This window comes from Amblyraja radiata, chromosome 1 (genome assembly GCF_010909765.2).
Source record: "Amblyraja radiata isolate CabotCenter1 chromosome 1, sAmbRad1.1.pri, whole genome shotgun sequence".
In the NCBI taxonomy this organism is placed as follows: Eukaryota; Metazoa; Chordata; class Chondrichthyes; order Rajiformes; family Rajidae; genus Amblyraja; species Amblyraja radiata.
In genome coordinates this window covers 16,334,593-16,351,765 of record NC_045956.1, presented here as the reverse complement: position 1 = coordinate 16,351,765, position 17,173 = coordinate 16,334,593, and the positions used below count along the sequence as shown (strand labels likewise).

Sequence of the window (17,173 nt, the reverse complement as noted above, 5' to 3'; positions counted from 1 at the left end):
TTCTTTCCTTTGGATTTTAGACAGTCAATTTGCTATCTGTACAGCTATTTGTACCTCTACTCAAGTGGTTATTTATACATGACTGAATATTAAGGTTGTTATACACCTTCTACTCTTTCTGTTACATTTTCGAATAATCTCAGATTAATATAGCTTGATTTAATCTTTTAGAGGAGAAAAAGCATTGAATGAAGGCTTGGATATCTCTGACATTTTTCCCCTCTTACTTAATTTCCCGCTCTCCGTCACGGGGGGACGGACTATTGACCGACATCCAATACAAACCCACCAACCCACCCAAATAAAGGGCAGTCACGGTGGCGGAGCGGTCGAGCTGCTGCCTTACAGCTCTAACAGTGCCAGAGACCTGGGTTCAATCCCGACTACGGGTGCTGTCTGTACGGAGTTTGTATGTTGACCCCGTGACCGCATGGGTTTCCTCCGAGATCTTCTGGTTAGCGTCTGCATGCACTGCCAATGGCCATAGTGGAGGCATTTTCAAAGGTTTCATTCATAAAGCAGCTGGATAAGTACAGGAAGGAAAATAATTTGCAGGGCTGTGCTGTGGGAGCAGCTGCATATATAGAGATGTGGTAAATGTGGGATGCCAGATTGCCTCCTTCCAGACTGTAATCTCTCCACATTTCATCTTCTCAATGTCAACTTTCATTTGCCTTGTGCCTGTCGAAGTCATGAGCCATTGCATCCTTGCGAAATAGGCGACTGCATTCTTCATTAGCAGCGAATGTTGCTGCATTCTCTAAAGTCGTGACCCCAAAACTATCCAGTAAATTGGCAGGATTCATAACTCAAGGCTGATTTCTTATCAGTGCTGAGTACTTTCCAAATGGATAACATGTTGTGAACTTGCCAGTAAATTCTGAGTTACAAATGTAGGGTTGCGAGGAGCAAGAATTATTTTTCAAATTAATTTGAGAGGAATCTAAACTTCTAGTTGAAACGCTGTTTTTTTTTTTTCCTCACTGCACTTACACCATGAAACCTCAGGTTAAATAATTGATATGCAACTCTGGTGGCACAATAAGTCTAATGGGACATGGCGGAATATATTACTGCATCTGGGTAAATGACTGCCAAGGTATCTACCTCTTTTGTCCTGGACCAATTGTGTTAGACGGTTGTTAATTACAGCAATTTAGATAATTTCACCTATTACTGTGACTTTGAGAAAATTGCCAGCTTTTACTCAGTTTGGTATTGCATATTTAGTTGAAGAGAAAATCACTTATTCCAGCCTTGCATTAATGTAAGGTTTATGTCTACAGAGGTTCATTATTGTAATTGTACGGTAAATACAAATTTGTAATGTATGTAAAGAGTTTTGTATTGATTTAGGAATTCTTAGGCAAGTGTCATTAGTGACCCTGCCAAGTTATCTACAATTGGTATTAATGCTCTTCATCATTTCTCTAATTATGTAAGGGTGATAAAGGACTTTCTTCTGAACCTCACGATGTTAAGATGAGATGTACCGAATATTGGAATGATGAGAGCAATTGTTGATGTCCCAAACTACAGGTATCAAAGCAACAGTATTGAAGATATCATCTAGATATTAATCGGGTGAATAATTACTTGCATGTTTGTGGGAATTGAGATGAATTATTTAGTTAAATTGCATACATGAAAGGTCGACATTACCAAACAAAATCCAATGAGTCTGAAGAAGGGTCTCGGCCCAAAACGTCACCCATTCCTTCTATTCAGAGATGTTGCCTGTTCCGCTGAGTTACTCCAGCCTTTTGTGTCTATCTTCAGTGTAAACCAGCAACTGCAGTTCCTTCCTACAAATATCCTATGGCATTACATAAATGAGTTTCTCCCGAGCAAGAATAATCTTAACCGGCAGTATGTCAGTGCTTAATGTTGCATATACCATCCAACTTATCAAAGTAAAGCTATTTGCAGGATGCATTGTACAATGACTCAAAATAAATGTTACATGGAGTTATCTTTGTTGGTTTTGCATTCTGTGCATAATCTGACATAAAACCCATAAACAGATTCCTACTTAGCCTCAAAATGTGTGACAAACTCTTCAACCCTACAAAGAAGAAGCTGGTGGATGATTTCTGGAGGGTGTACCTTACGCAGCGGTTTGAGTTTTGTCTCCATTATGAAATCGTATTTACAGAGTTCACAGCAGCGTGTGTCAGAGCTCTTGATCCACTGGTGCAGACAGGCCTGGTGTACGAAACGCAGCGTCCCAATGCATCGGCAAGGAGTGATGAGTGGACTGTCATCGTCCCCTTCACAGTGGCAGATCCTGAGAGGAGAAAGATCCAGTGAGGTTTAGTGATGACTAAAAAATTCCAATCAGATGAGAATCTCTAGGTCAGTTGTTGATTACCACACTGTAGATGAGCCGATTTTATTTCACCCTCACGAGGAGTGGTTTACGTTCAATATGAATATCATCGTTTGATAGCACTTAATTCAATAGTTATTTTCTACCCTCGTGGTCCAAGATTTGACTCCTGCAGGTACTCTTTTGATCTGACTACGATAGATTTCCTCTAAGGAGGATAACTCTCTGTCACTGTCTCCAGGAAGCAAACCTTGTGTTTTAATGTGAAGGGCCAGAATTAATGCAAGTGATTAACACACATTTCCCTCAGTAATAAAAAGCTACTGTCAGCAGCTATTTAAAGCATGGGCTCAATTGCTCTGATTTCCCATGGGAATGAGATTAGTCAACAGTGAAATGCCTGGGGAGCATAGTCCAATCAAATGAATATTTGTAACTCTATACTTGGCATGGCAACATCACAATAACAAAGGCAGCACATAATTTATGGAATCAGATATTAATCAAGAGGTTGAAGTCAAGTGTTAAAATGTTACCTTCACTATGTGGGTGACGATTTATTGGTAAATAGAAATAAAATCTGGCAATCTTCCCTGCCAGGCAGGTGCCCAGATGGTAGACAGAAAGATTCCAAGCAAGGTGCCTTGCCATTAATCTTGGTAGGATTATTCAGTCTATTAAGGTATTGTGTTGGAATGGATTCTAGAAACAAATCATAAGGTCATGTGGTCGGAAGTGATAGGAGCAGAATTAGGCCATTCGACCCATCAAGTCTACACTGCCATTCAATCATGGCTGATCCGTCTCTCCCTCCTAACCTCATTCTCCCCATAACCCCTGACACCCAAATGAATCAGAATCAAAATTCTAAATGAGAACAATGGGATAATTTACTGAAATATTATGGAGCCCCAACCTCTTTTAGGGTCACAGTTTAAGGATAAAGGGGAAATCTTTTAGGACCGAGATGAGGAAAACTTTTTTCACACAGAGAGTGGTGAATCTGTGGAATTCTCTCCCGCAGAAGGTAGTTGAGGCCAGTTCATTGGCTATATTTAAGAGGGAGTTAGATGTGGCCCTTGTGGCTAAAGGGATCAGGGGGTATGGAGAGAAGGCAGGTACAGGATACTGAGTTGGATGATCAGCCATGGTCATATTGAATGGTGGTGCAGGCTCGAAGGGCCGAATGGCCTACTCCTGCACCTATTTTCTATGTTTCTATGTTTCTAGAGTTCCCTCACTTTTGCTGTAATTATGTCATTAAACTGATGAAAGAAAGTGTTCTCGTTAGCAGATAGTTGAAGAGCCAAGGAAGATAGATTATAAATAGCAACCAGAAGGTCCTCGGTGATAATCAGAAAAACATTTTAACCCAGAAACGGATGATGGTTCAAAAGGCTATTAAACCTGGCTCGGACAAAACTCTGATAATTAATAACCCATTATCTGTTATTTGCACTTTATCAGTTTATTTATTCATGTGTGTATATATTTATATAATGGTATATGGACACACTGATCTGTTTTGTAGTAAATGCCTACTATGTTCTGTGTGCTGAAGCAAAGCAAGAATTTCATTGGCCTATCAGGGACACATAACAATGAACTCACTTGAACTTGAACTTGAAGTCACTGCCTAAAAGGATGGTGAAAGCAATGCCCGTCAGGGTTTTTAAAAGGGAATTGGATAAGTACCTGAGGGGAAACCAATTCATTGGACAATGGGTAAAGAGTTGAAGAATGGGATTTAATAGGTTGCTCTGCATGAAGTCAGCATGCGCTTCATAGCTAAACAGCCTCTTATTGTGCTGTGAAATTCTATGATTCTATGAGCCGTATCCAACCATTACCATCTAACATCCTTGAATCTGTGTCTCCAGAAAACCACTGACATCATTGGCATTCAGTCACTGACACTGCAGTAAGTTGGGATGTTGATGCTGCATTGTCAAATCTGCACGTCCTGGATTTAGACACGGATTAGGAAGGAGAGGCATATCCTTAGTTCGCCCACAGGGGATCCTATGGCATTGTCCACTCCTGGTGGGGAAATGTGACTTCCACCCTGTGCCAGTTTATATTTGGCACAGGATCTGGGACTCAAAATTAAATTCAATTGTGATTGGAGTGCAAATGTTTAGATGGCAAAGAGCTAAAACAATTTTTGAAATTATTTTGCTTTGATTTTCTATTTTTTATTCATATTTCTTTTTATTTTGTATTTATTTTTAAGATTATGAGTTTATGTAGAGGGGCAGCCACGGGTGCAGTCTGCACGGAGTTTGTACATTCTCCCTGTGACCATGTGAGTTTTCTCCGTTTTTTCCCACACTCCAAAAACATACAGGTTTATATTCAGTCTGAAGAAGGGTCTCGACCTTAAACGTCACCCATTCTTTCTCTCCAGAGATGCTGCCTCTCCCGCTGAGTTACACCAGCTTGTTGTGTCTATCTTAGGTTAATTGGTTCATTGGCTTGTTAAAAATGGTAAATTGTCCCTAGGTAGGACAATTGGCATGGAATCGGTGGGCCACAGGGCCTGTTTCTGGCTATATTTCTAAATTAAACTAAACTAAACTGAACTAAACTAGAGTGACAGCACAGTAATCCAGGATTGAATCCAGGTCACTAAAGCTATAGAAACATAGAAAATAGGTGCAGGAGTAGAGCATTGGGCCCTTCGAGCCAGCACCGCCATTCAATATGATCATGGCTGATCGGGAATTCCACAGATTCACAATTCTCTGGGTGAAAAAGCTTTTCCTCATCTCGGTCCTAAATGGCCGACCCCTTATTCTTAAACCGTGACCCCTAGTTCTGGACTTCCCCAACATCGGGAACATTTTTCCTGCATGAGGCCGATGCTTCACTAGATGCACTGCTGTTACACCTAAAGATAAGTTAGAGTTATAAAATCATAGTCATACAGCAATGGAAACAGGCCCTTTTGCCTAACTCACCCATGCTGACCAAGATGGCCTCATTTGGCCTATATCCTTGTAAACATTTCCTACCCATGTATTTGTCCAAAAGTAATTCAAATGTTATTATTGTACTTCCTCTGGCAACTCATTTCACCACCCTCTGTGAAAAAGTTGTCCCTCAGGTGCCTTTTAAATCTTTTCCCTCGCACCTTAAACCTGGTTAATACACAGAACAATGCGCATTCACTCTATCTATTCCTCAAGGTACTTAAAAATGATTTAAATTTTATTTAATTTAAAGAATCATTTAAAAGTGTTTCCAGATGTTCTTAGTTAACTAATTTTAAAGGGAGATAGAAACATAGAAAATAGGTGCAGGAGTAGGCCATTCGGCCCTTCGAGCCTGCACCGCCATTCAATATGATCATGGGTGATCATCCAACTCAGTATCCTGTACCTGCCTTATCTCCATACCCCCTGATCCCTTTAGCCAGAAGGGCCACATCTAACTCCCTCTTATGGATGGATGGAGAAAGGTTGTTGAGGGTGATTACAAGTGGTAGAAATGACTGCAGAAGTATGAGACTTGGACAGATGAGATAGGAAGGCATCAATGGGAAATTGGTTTCAGTATTCCATCACGGCTTGCTGATGGTGAGGAGTGAGTGCAGTGGAACAGTTTTGAGAAGACAGTATGAAGATATTGAGGTAATGCCCGTGTGATGAACCTGGGCCAATGTGACACCCTGCCCACCTCTGCCTTGTTACCATGTTACTGCTCCTGACTGGTTGTGACATCTCCAAGCACGCCTTTCCAGTGATCCCACATGAACCAGTGAACAATTAACACTGCGCCAATGGGGACATCCTCGAGCCCACTGATGCTAATTGGATGTGAAATCGAATGTTGATTAAATGGTTATTTTTAAAATGCCGTGGACAATAATGCTGAATATAGCTCTGGGATTGCTGTGATTTATCTGCATCACTACCCAACATCAGCCCTCAACTCCCACTCCTATTCTACCCATCACCCTTCAGCCCCTCCACTTCTGTCCCGCACCCAACCTAACAAAAATATGGTGCATTATATATATAATTGATGGTGAGAAATGTAGTATGCGTATAGAACAATATAAAGCTAGGTTTCACTCCTAATTTTCCAACCTATCTCATTGGGGTCATTAGACTTTTTGTCTCAATTGAGAATCTATATATTGCAGATAGACACAAAATGCTGGAGTAATTCAGCGGGACAGGCATCATCTCTGTAGAGAAGGAATGGGTGACCCGAAATGTCACCCATTCCTTTTCTCCAGAGATGCAATGGACAATAGACAATAGGTACAGGAGTAGGCCATTCGTCCCTTCGAGCCAGCACCGCCATTCAATGCGATCATGGCTGATCATCCCCAATCAGTACCCCGTTCCTGCCTTCTCCCCATATCCCCAATCTTTAAGAGCCCTATCTAGCTCTCTCTTGAAAGTATCCAGAGAACCGGCCTCCACCGCCCTCTGAGGCAGAGAATTCCACAGACTCACAACTCTCTGTGAGAAAAAGTGTTTCCTCGTCTCCGTTCTAAATGGCTTACCCCTTATTCTTAAACTGTGGCCCCTGGTTCTGGACTCCCCCAACATCGGGAACATGTTTCCTGCCTCTAGCGTGTCCAAACCCTTAACAATCTTATGTGTTTCAATGAGATACCCTCTCATCCTTCTAAACTCCAGAGTGTACAAGCCCAGCCGCTCCATTCTCTCAGCATATGACAGTCCCGCCATCCCGGGAATTAACCTTGTAAACCTACGCTGCACTCCCTCAATAGCAAGAATTGTTATTGCTGCCTATCCCGCTGAGTTACTCCAGCATTTTGTGTCTATCTTTGGTTTAAACTAGTGTCTGCAGTTCCTTCCTAAACTATGTAGTGCACTCTGGTATCTTTTTCTTTGGTCTACCTTTTGTACCTGAGATTGGCTTGATTGTATTCCTTTATAGCATTATTAGATTTGATTGGACACAAACAAAAGCTTTTCACTGTACCTCAATACACATAATAATAATAAGCCTAAACCTGAACTGAATAAGGTTTGGAGTAAAATAAATCTAGAACAGCAAGTGCAAAAGCTTCCTGTTGTTCCCCATCTCGCAAGAGCATGACTGATGTCACAACTTGATCAACAATATATGGATGGAAACAAAGAGCACCAAGCTATTTTCTAGTATGTTTTACCTGCATAGCAGTCTTAATATCACAATGCAAAATAGAACATTTTCTGGGCATTGGCTTCTATTGAAGGTATTCCACAAAAAGCTAAAATGCAACATTGGTAATAATATTCCAGTTAGTAACTACAGTGTTAAAACTCATTATCCACTACAATTTGACTTCGACAACAATTTGAATGCATTGACATCATTTAATCCAGGATCAATTAAAGGAACAACAGAAAATCTCTAAACTTCGTGTCATCTTATTTGCTCATGTGGAAATCATTGAATTCTCAATCAACAATAGGTTGAGCAACCGTTTAGTATTCTACAAAGGAAGGAGATTAATGTGGGGATGAAAAGACCAGTTTGAACATGCTTGCAACATCGAGTGATAAGTGGTGTAAATACTAATATAATTGGTTTTCAGTAGTGGTTATAGACAAACCTGCAGACATCCCCATCATCCGGCCAGTCATTTGCATTTTGAGGCTGGGTCGGACTAGTGCAGCCACAGGGCTCAGAATTGATAGCTGTTCCAGCAATGTGCGGAGGTAATGCATCGGTACTTGTCTCTCTGGATATTTTCTTGGCATAATCATCTTCAACAGCAGAGGAATTCACAGAGCCCTCTTCCATTGATATCTTCTTTTGCATACATTTCCGTGAGGACCATTTTCCATCCATGGAAGATATCGGAGATGATGAAAACCATACGTCCTTGTTGTGGAGCATCCTATCCCTTTCCCGGAGGATTGCCTGATTGCACCGGGTGAGAACTGGGCCAGTCCTCATCTCACCCAGATCATTTTCAGAGTCCACAGACCACAGAGCTGCATCTGATGTCTTCCCGTGTTCTTTGCGGGCTTTGATCTTTCTCCTTCCTTTCCTGAAAGCCCTCGCCCTCTCTGAACTTCTCCTTTGGATTTGAGCCCAGTGATCTTCATCTGACGATGAACTGGGATCATTCCCGCTGAATCCATTGTCCTTAGTACAAAATGACCTGGGCTGCTTTTCAGGATGCTTGTAGTGCACATGCTCGCATCTTTCACAGGGATTCATTTGCTTTCTAATTCTTCTCTTTACATGTTTCTTACTAGGATCCCTGCTGGAAATGTTGAGTGCCTTGACGGGAGTTGAATATGTTTCACCATCCTCACAATGGGCAGCAGATCTGAGCACAGCATGCAGAGGTGGAAGATGGAAAGTAGAGAAGATGAAAGGGGAGCATGACAGACATGGCAAAAGAAATGAAAACACAAATGAATTAGTAAATATATAAACAGTTTCAGCATAACGATGAAGCAGAAAAATAAGCACAAATGAAACACGATGAAGACAGGGTTGTGGTTGCTGGGGCTGTCGCTGAGACACACACAAAGGAGCAGAAGCAAGTCAAAATCATATCCAAGCACTGACATTCCTCAACGCTGCCTCGGCTCACATACCTGCAGATATCCTGAGTAGAAGGACTAACAGATGTACGTGGCTGGCTCCAGGGAGCTGTTCCAGTTGTAGGACTGCTGGCCTGCAGATAAACGTACAATATAGTCAGTGTGCATTGCAAGCACAACCCGCTGGTCCAATTCAAAGCTAAAGAATTGAATGTGGTATCTGGGAATGGTTTTGACACAGACAAATAAAGGTTTAGAAAATCAGATGGACCCAAAGTGATAGAGAGAAGGGGAAGAGATGAGTGAGAGAGAGTGAGAGAGTTAGAGAGAGAAGAGAGGGGAGAGAGGGGAGAGAGGGGATGAGAGGAGACTCGAGAGGGGAGAGAAAGAGAGAGAAAGGACGAGGAGGAGAGCGAGAGAGAAAGAGAGAGCGAAAGATAAGAGAGAACAAGAGCGGGAAAAGAGAGAGAGGAAGAGAGAGAGAGGAGAGAGAGAGAGAAAGAGAGAGAGAAGGCCCAGGAGAGAGAAGAGAGAGGGAGAAGAGAGAGAAGAAGAGAGGAGAGAGAAGAGGGGAGGGGAGAGAGAGGAGAGCGGGGAGAGAAGGGGGAGAGGGGAGAGAGAAGAGAGAGAAGAGAGAGAAGAGAGAGAAGAGAGAGGAGAGAGGGGAGAGAGGGGAGAGAGAAGAGAGAGAAGAGAGGGGAGAGAGAAGAGAGAGGAGAGAGGAGAGAGGGGAGAGAGGGAAAAGGGGAGGGGGTGTGAGAGAGTGAGAGCGAAAAAGAGCAAAAGAGATGGGGTGAAGAGGGAGAGAGCGAATGAGAGAGAGGGAATGAGAAAAAGAGATGGAGAGAAGGGGAAAGAACGAGAGAGGGAGAGAAAGAGAGAGAAGTGCGACTGAGTGAGGAGTGAGAGAAAGGGAGAGAAACATAGAGAGTACGATGAAATGAACAATCAATTTCCCTGAAATAAAATCCATCTTTATGTCACAGAGTGGAAATGCATTTATTATCCATCCTTGAATTTCTTAATAAGCCATTGGTGGGCTTTTGCTTTGAACTATTTCACGATACTGCCATAAAGTTGCATGGCCATGTTGAATGCTGATGATGTGGAATTAGAGTCTCATGTTGGCCAGAGGGGAAATCTAGATCAAAAATCTAAGAAATGCCTTTTGAGCTGAAATACTGAAATATTAACTCAATTTCTTGTTCTACAACTAATTGCCTGACCTGTAGACTTTTTCTTGCATTTTCTGTTTTTAATTAATAACTAGACCAAGTGCAGACCCGTTGGGTCTGTTTCCCCAACGCGCGTTTGCGGGGGGGGTGGGGGGGGGGGGGGGGGGGTGGGTGCGGCGTCACACTAACCACCTGGGTCTATTGGGTCTGTTCCTCCAACGCACGGTTGCGGGGTGGGGAATCTGGCTGGGGCTGGTGCAAGGCATATGAAATGGATCCATTCTGATTGGGCATCTGTTAGCATTGTGCATGTGACATCACACGATCTGGAACGTTCACCAGGGGCTGGGGCTGGTGCTGGTGCAAAGGCATATGTAAATGGATCCATCCCGATTGGACATATGTGAGCATTGGGCATTGTGACATCACACGATGGAAACTAATCAAAAGGCAGACAGGCAGCCGGACGGACGGACGGCGGCAGCCACAGAGTTTTAATATATAATAGATATTGGGTTTCCAGTGCCATACGGCATCACAGAACCACTAGGAGTTTTACCAACAAGTCCTTCGTTTCTGGGACACTTTTCCAAAAACTGCCCTAATAAGATGTTCATTAACCCAGGTTACTTGTTCATCCATCCCAGCTTCTGGATTAGTATACTTCTAAGTGAATCACTATAGCCTTCAGCTGGAAATAAGACTGAAATATTTGAGCAACCAAAAAGAGTTGTCTTTTCACACTCCAAACATTTATTTTAAGATAGACACAAAGTGCTGGAGTAACTCAACGGGTCAGGCAGCATCTCTGGAGAAAAAGGATGGGTGACGTTTCGGCTTGGGACCGTTCTTCAGACTGAAAATCCAGTCTGAAGAAGGGTCCCAACCCGAAACGTCACCCATCTTTTCTCTCCAGAGATGCTGCCTGACCCGTTGAGTTACTCCAGCGCTTTGTGTCTATCATCGGTATCTACCAGCATCTGCAATTCCTTTCTAAACATTTACTGGACCTTGTTGTGAACATTCATTTTACTCGGGGAGAATCTGTTTGAATCATAAAGTGGATAAGAGGAAAGATTTACGACATAAATTGGAAGAACTCTTTTGACTTTGAGCCTTCCTATCTGAATTGTTGATTCTCAGCCAAAGGTTTGTGAGCCAGAACTCAAATTACATTGTAATCTTATTAGCAGCAGTTTTCTTCACTGAATTAGTCAATAACTTTCATGATTAAAATGTGTAGCCTTTGAAATTAAATTTGTATTCTAATTTTGTTTTAATTTATTGATGTTTGCAGGTTCTTAATTTTGTTCATAATGTTTGAGATTGGATTAGATTATGCCAGATAATTAAAATGTTCTAATTATCTTCCTATCCTTTGAACAAGCAAGACTATCAGATCCCTTGAGCAAATAGTTTTTTAAGTCTATCTTCCTCAATCTGTAGCAAATCTTATTAAATATCCAGGGGAAAGCTCAGAGCATTAACTGAAAGTGTACTTTACAATTATGGTTAGAAAATGTGTTAATAAGATGCCCCGATGCCCTTGAAATATTTGTTACTTCTCCTGAAACGTGTGTTTATATTTAAATATAGGGCATGTAAATGTATATATATCTTTCAAATGACATCCTAGGAAGTCACAGAGTGCCTCACTGTATCTTTCACTGAGCTGAGCTGCAAGTCAATGATCTCCTTTGAAGACTTGGGCACCTGTGAATATTCATCAGAAATTCCAAGGGTAGAGAAGGGAAGAATTGAAATGCATCAGTATTTCAGTATAACTTATCCCTTCTGAATTGAATAACCATGACACGAATGGTCTTGTAGAGCTAATTTCAATTATATGTCCTGAATTAAATGCATATTTTTCTCCACTAGGACCTAATTATCACTGCAGTATTAGCGACATTGCAATTAGACAATAGGTGCAGGAGTAGGCCATTCGGCCCTTCGAGCCAGCACCGCCATTCAATGTGATCATGTCTGATCATCCCCAACCAGTACCCCGTTCCTGCCTTCTCCCCATATCCCCTGACTCCGCTATCTTTAAGAGCTCTATCCAGCTCTCTCTTGAAAGTATCCAGAGAAGATTTACAATTGCAGAAATATTATTTGAGGCCCAGCCATCCTTAGATGTTTCCTTACAGAATCAAGGGATATGAGGAGAAAGCAGGAACGAGGTACAGATTTTGGAAGATCAGCCATGATCATATTGAATGACGGTGGTGACTCGATGGACTGAATGGCCTACTCCTGCAACTGTTTTCTATGTTTCTATCTGTGTGAGAGCTGGTGAGCGTGGAATGTTCAATTCAATTTGGAACGTCTGGGACAATAATGGGGTCAACTCAGCAAGCAGGAAAACCTGGATCATGTTCAGGAAAAAGTTGATATATGAGCAGTAACATTTGCACTATTCAAACACCAAGCAATGACTTGAGATCATCACTGACCAGAAAGTTATTGGCCCAGTTGAATCAGGAGCTCCACATTGAGGCTGTCTCGACGCCGTAAGCAGCATCTTGACGGCGTACACCTAACACAAACTTCCCGCGGACTTTGCTCGAACTTCATGTCAACTCGTACGGGATCACTCGACCTCCGCACGGCCCCCGCTTCCGGTTTGGTCGTGCTTGCCGCATGCAGTCGCATGCTCGTGGGACAGGCCCTTAAAGCTCTGCCCTTTACTACTTGACATTCTAACACTGGGAAAAAGACTATTTAACCTATCTTGCCTCTCACAATTTTACATACTTTTATTATGTTGCCCCCTCATGATGCTCCATTTGTCCAACCTCTCCATGCAGCTAATACCCTCCAATCCAGGCAACATGTTGGTGAACCTCCTGCATCCTCTCTGAAGTCTCCACTACCATGTGGCGAACAGAATTGCAGACAATACTCCAAATGAGGAGGCCCAACCAAAATGTTATATGGCTGCAACGTAACTTCCCAACGTTTGCACTCAGTGTCCCAACTAATGAAGGCAGGCAAGATGTACACATTTTGACCACCCTATTCACGTGTGTTGAAACCTTCAGGGAGCTATCTATGCACTTATACCCCATGGTTCCTCTGCAAATCAATGGACCAAAATTTTCCATCCAGTCAATAAAAACAAAGACCAGGAATTTAACAGAATCATCAGCACTCTAATGTCCAAAGAATTCTATCTTGACCTCGGATGCTTTCTGTGTGGAGTTTGCATGTTCTCCCTGGAACCACGTGAATTTCCTCCAGTGCTCCAGCTTCCTCACACATCCCAAAGATGTTTTGGTTTATAGGTTTATTGAATGCTGTAAATTTCCGTTAGTGTGTGGGTGAGCGGATGAGAAAGAGGGATAATATAGAATTTGTGTCAGGAGAGGTCAGTGTGCAGTCGGTGGGCCGAACGGCCTGTTTCCATGCAGTATCTATCAGTGATTCAATGATTGAGTGGTGCCCCACATCAGGAGAGTGCCTGCACGGAAACTGTAGCTCAACACAGGCACTCACAGTGTGGGTTGCAAACCTGACACTACTTCTGACGGCAATGCAATTCTGCAGCCGATCTTGGGCTGAATCATCTCCGTAACCTCCAAAGCCAAGATTTCCATTAGTATTCCAGGTTGCCAATCAACAATTGATTTGTCAAAGGCAAACATTATTTGAGATGCCCCTGACCATTCAACCACAAGCTCACGTAATACGAAACAGATACACAGATCCAAATGTTACATAGAGTCATAGAGAGTCATAGAATCTTAAGGGCCTGTCCCACCAGCATGCGACTGCATGTGGCGAGCGCGACCTAACGTGGTCGCTTGAGCCGTATGGCCTCGCGGGGCCGGTTCCACTTCCATCGCCGGAGCCGTATGGAGTTGTGCGGAGCTGGTCCCGACATCGCGCGAGGCTCCAAAAAACTGACACTGTCCAATAATTCCCTGCGGCAACGGCCTATCGGCCCGCAGCCGCATTGAGTCCGTACGCAGCGCCTCGACGGAGTATGCAGCGTCTTGACGGTGTACGCCTAGCGCATGGCGTTGCGCGATGACGTCACCGCCCCGGCGTGCCGTTGCGTGATGACGTATCCGCCCGACGCCGTGCGACATCCAAATTCAGTCGGCCCACCTCCTGCCCAGCTGATTGGTGAGTATGATGTCGGGATCAGCCTCGCACAACTCCAGACGGCTCCGCGGTTGGAAGTGGGACCGGCCCCGCGGGGCCGTACGCCTCAAGCCACCACGTTTGGTCGCGCTAGACGCATGCAATCGCATGCTGGTGGGACAGGCCCTTTACAGAGTGGAAACAGGCTCTTCGGCCCAACTTGCTCACACTGACCAACATGTCCCATCTGCACTAGTCCCACCTGCCTGCGATTGCCCCATGTCCTCTCCATGTACCTGTCTAAATGATTCTTAAATGTTATGATAGTACCTGCCTCAACCACCTCCTTCGGCAGCTCATTCCATACACCTACCACCCTTTGTGTAAAACGGTTACTCCTCGTGTTCCTATTAAATTTTTCCCCACTCACCTTAAACCTGTCATATATATCGGGACAGTTTTTGAGGGACCTGACTTGTACTTCTCCAGGTTCCAGGGTAAGGTGAGTAAAGGAAGAACTTACCCTAAGGAAATTGACCAAAGTTGATAACTTTGCCTTGTTAATTTTGGATAGAAATCTCAAATGGGCATTTGATTCCCTTTCGTACATGCGTGCTGCGGGACGGTTTTGATCAATAGACTATCAGCACATGCATGGTAAAAATGGATACAAATTTCTTCTGTTCCTCATTTAATGGGAATTTTAAATGACTGTCCTCCTGGGTTGCTGGCGGATACAATAGATTGCCTGATTCTGAAAAATTGTCAGATGCTTCGAGAAGTTTAGGTACACTAAAACCATCTCTTGTACTTAAAATAGCAACAGAATTGCTATTAATTTCAACATGTTAAGTTTCCCAATTCTATTTTGTAATTTTACTGGACCCTTTAGATTGAATGATTTATGAACCTCATCTGTGGCTTTTAATTAAACTCATCTCTGAATGCCAGATTTTCTTCTGAGGTCAGCAAGCCACTGCTTTCTGTAAAATGCAGACGCAAATAGCTCGGCACTTCATGGCCCTGGTAACAAAATAACAATAAGCATTGACATTTACCTGAGAAATTATAACTAGCTCTTGGCGATAAAACATAGTTAACCCTACAGGCTGTGGAAATGGAGTGTATGCCTTTCACTACCCACTATTGAACAATGTGAAAGCTCTGGTCTGTTACATGGTAGAGACAGACAACATGGAAACAGGTCCTGCAGTCCTGCAGTCTACCGAGCCCGTGCCAACTAACACACACCCCTTTACGCTAACCCTACATGCATCCTATTTTTCATCTCCCCACATCCTCATCAACCACCCCCCCCCTTCCCCTTCCCCCCACCACCAGCACAATCTACCACTCATGCACATGTGGGGCAATTTACAGTGGCCAAGTAACCTTGAGAAACTGGGATAATATAGACTTTGTGTCAGGGGTCGGTGGGCCGAAGGGCCTGTTTCTATGCGGTATCTATCAGTGATTCAACGAATGAGTGGCGGCTCCTTAACCCTTTACCTGCCCCACATCTAGAGAGTGCCCGCACGGAAACTGTAGCTGAAACCAGGCACTCACGTGGGTTGCAGACCTGACACTACTTCTGATGGCAAAGCAACTCTGCCGCCGATCTTGGGCACAAATGTTTTAAAATCCTTGTCACAGGCTTTTTGCCCAACACACATTCAGAGTTTTTTTTTGAGCTGCCCTTCCTTTTGGGAGCCTTTGGGAAGTTTTGCAGTTTGGTCTCCCCCTGCTTGGACTCTGTACTGCTGCACACCACACAGAGCTCCACGAACTTAAACCAAGTGCCCTTCAAGGAACGTGCAGGAAGGAACTGCAGATTCCAGTTTAGACCGAAGATAGACACAAAATGCTGGAGTAACTCCCTCCGGGGTATGAAGAAGGGTCTCGACCAAAAACGTCACCCATTCCTTCTCTCCAGAGATGTCTCAGCCTGTCCCGCTGAGTTACTCCAGCTTTCTGTGCCCTTCAAGGAACGTGTGTGTGCTGGACCCCTGATCACACAAGCAGCTTCCTGCACAGTGCCAGACACCTGGCCCTCCATGTCAGAAACTCCTGAGTCCACACCACAAAGACAAACCAATTTACTGAGTGTCCCCACACTCACTCACCAACAGCTGACTGCTCCTCTGTGCTGGTTCAAACTGTCTGCACACTACAGTCAGACAAATGAATATAGAACACATATCACTGAAGAGTACAGCACAGGAACAGGCCCTTCAGCCCACAATATCTGTGCTGAACATGATGCCAGTTTAATCTTCACCTCCTCGGCTTTCACGTGATCCGTATCCCTCCATGCCGATCTAACAACCTCTTAAATGCCACTATCGTCGTTGCCTCCACCACTACTACATCCAGTATCTTCCAAGCACCCACCACTCCGTTTAAAGAAACTGCCCCCTCCCATGGTGGCGCAGCGGAAGGGTTGCTGTCTTACTGCGCCAGGGACCCCGGTTTGATCCTGACCACGGTTGCAGTCTGTACGGAGTTTGTACGCTCTCCCCGTAAACTGCGTGGGTTTTCTCCGAGATTTTCGGTTTCCTCCCACACTCCAAAGACGTACAGGTTAATTGGCTTGATATTAAAATGTAAATTGTTCCTAGGTATGTATAGGATAGTGTTAAATATGCGGGGATCGCTGGTCGGCGCGGACTCTGTGGGCCGAAGGGCCTGTTTCAGTGCTGTAGTTCATAAACTAAACTAAAACTCCTTAAAACTTTTGTCCCTTTCACCTTAAAGCCATGTCCTCTAGTCTTTGGCATTTCAACTCTGGGGAAAAGGGCTGCGACCACCTTCCTTATCTACATCTCAGGGTAATTCCCTATTCAAGCTACATCTCTTTGTAATACCCTACTCAACAGGGCTGTTGCAGGCTCAGTTGCTGAGCATATTCAAGATAGATACTTTTGGCAATGAAGTGAATGAGATAAACCGGGTTACCCAAGGAAGGTTGCACCAATTTAAAGATCAACCATAATCTTGCATTGCTGAGGTTCGAAGGGCTGAATGGCCTCTGACTAATGTTATTTCTTCTGTTCTTC

The 17,173-nt window shown here is 43.7% G+C and overlaps 1 protein-coding gene across 4 annotated transcripts in view; it reads right to left on the bottom strand.

The window, feature by feature from the left end:
- Positions 1–17,173, bottom strand: part of marchf1 (membrane associated ring-CH-type finger 1) — a 229,414-nt gene that overhangs the window by 28,644 nt on the left and 183,597 nt on the right. For 3 of the 4 annotated variants that reach the window (XM_033018210.1, XM_033018217.1, XM_033018202.1), the window contains 2 exons: positions 8,908–8,987; positions 2,107–2,287 (listed from right to left, as the gene is read on the bottom strand). In XM_033018210.1, the coding sequence (XP_032874101.1) occupies positions 2,107–2,287; positions 8,908–8,987 (261 nt within the window). Of the gene's footprint in view, positions 1–2,106; positions 2,288–7,907; positions 8,210–8,907; positions 8,988–17,173 lie in introns of those variants that run through there. The other variant, XM_033018192.1, reaches the window with a different exon arrangement.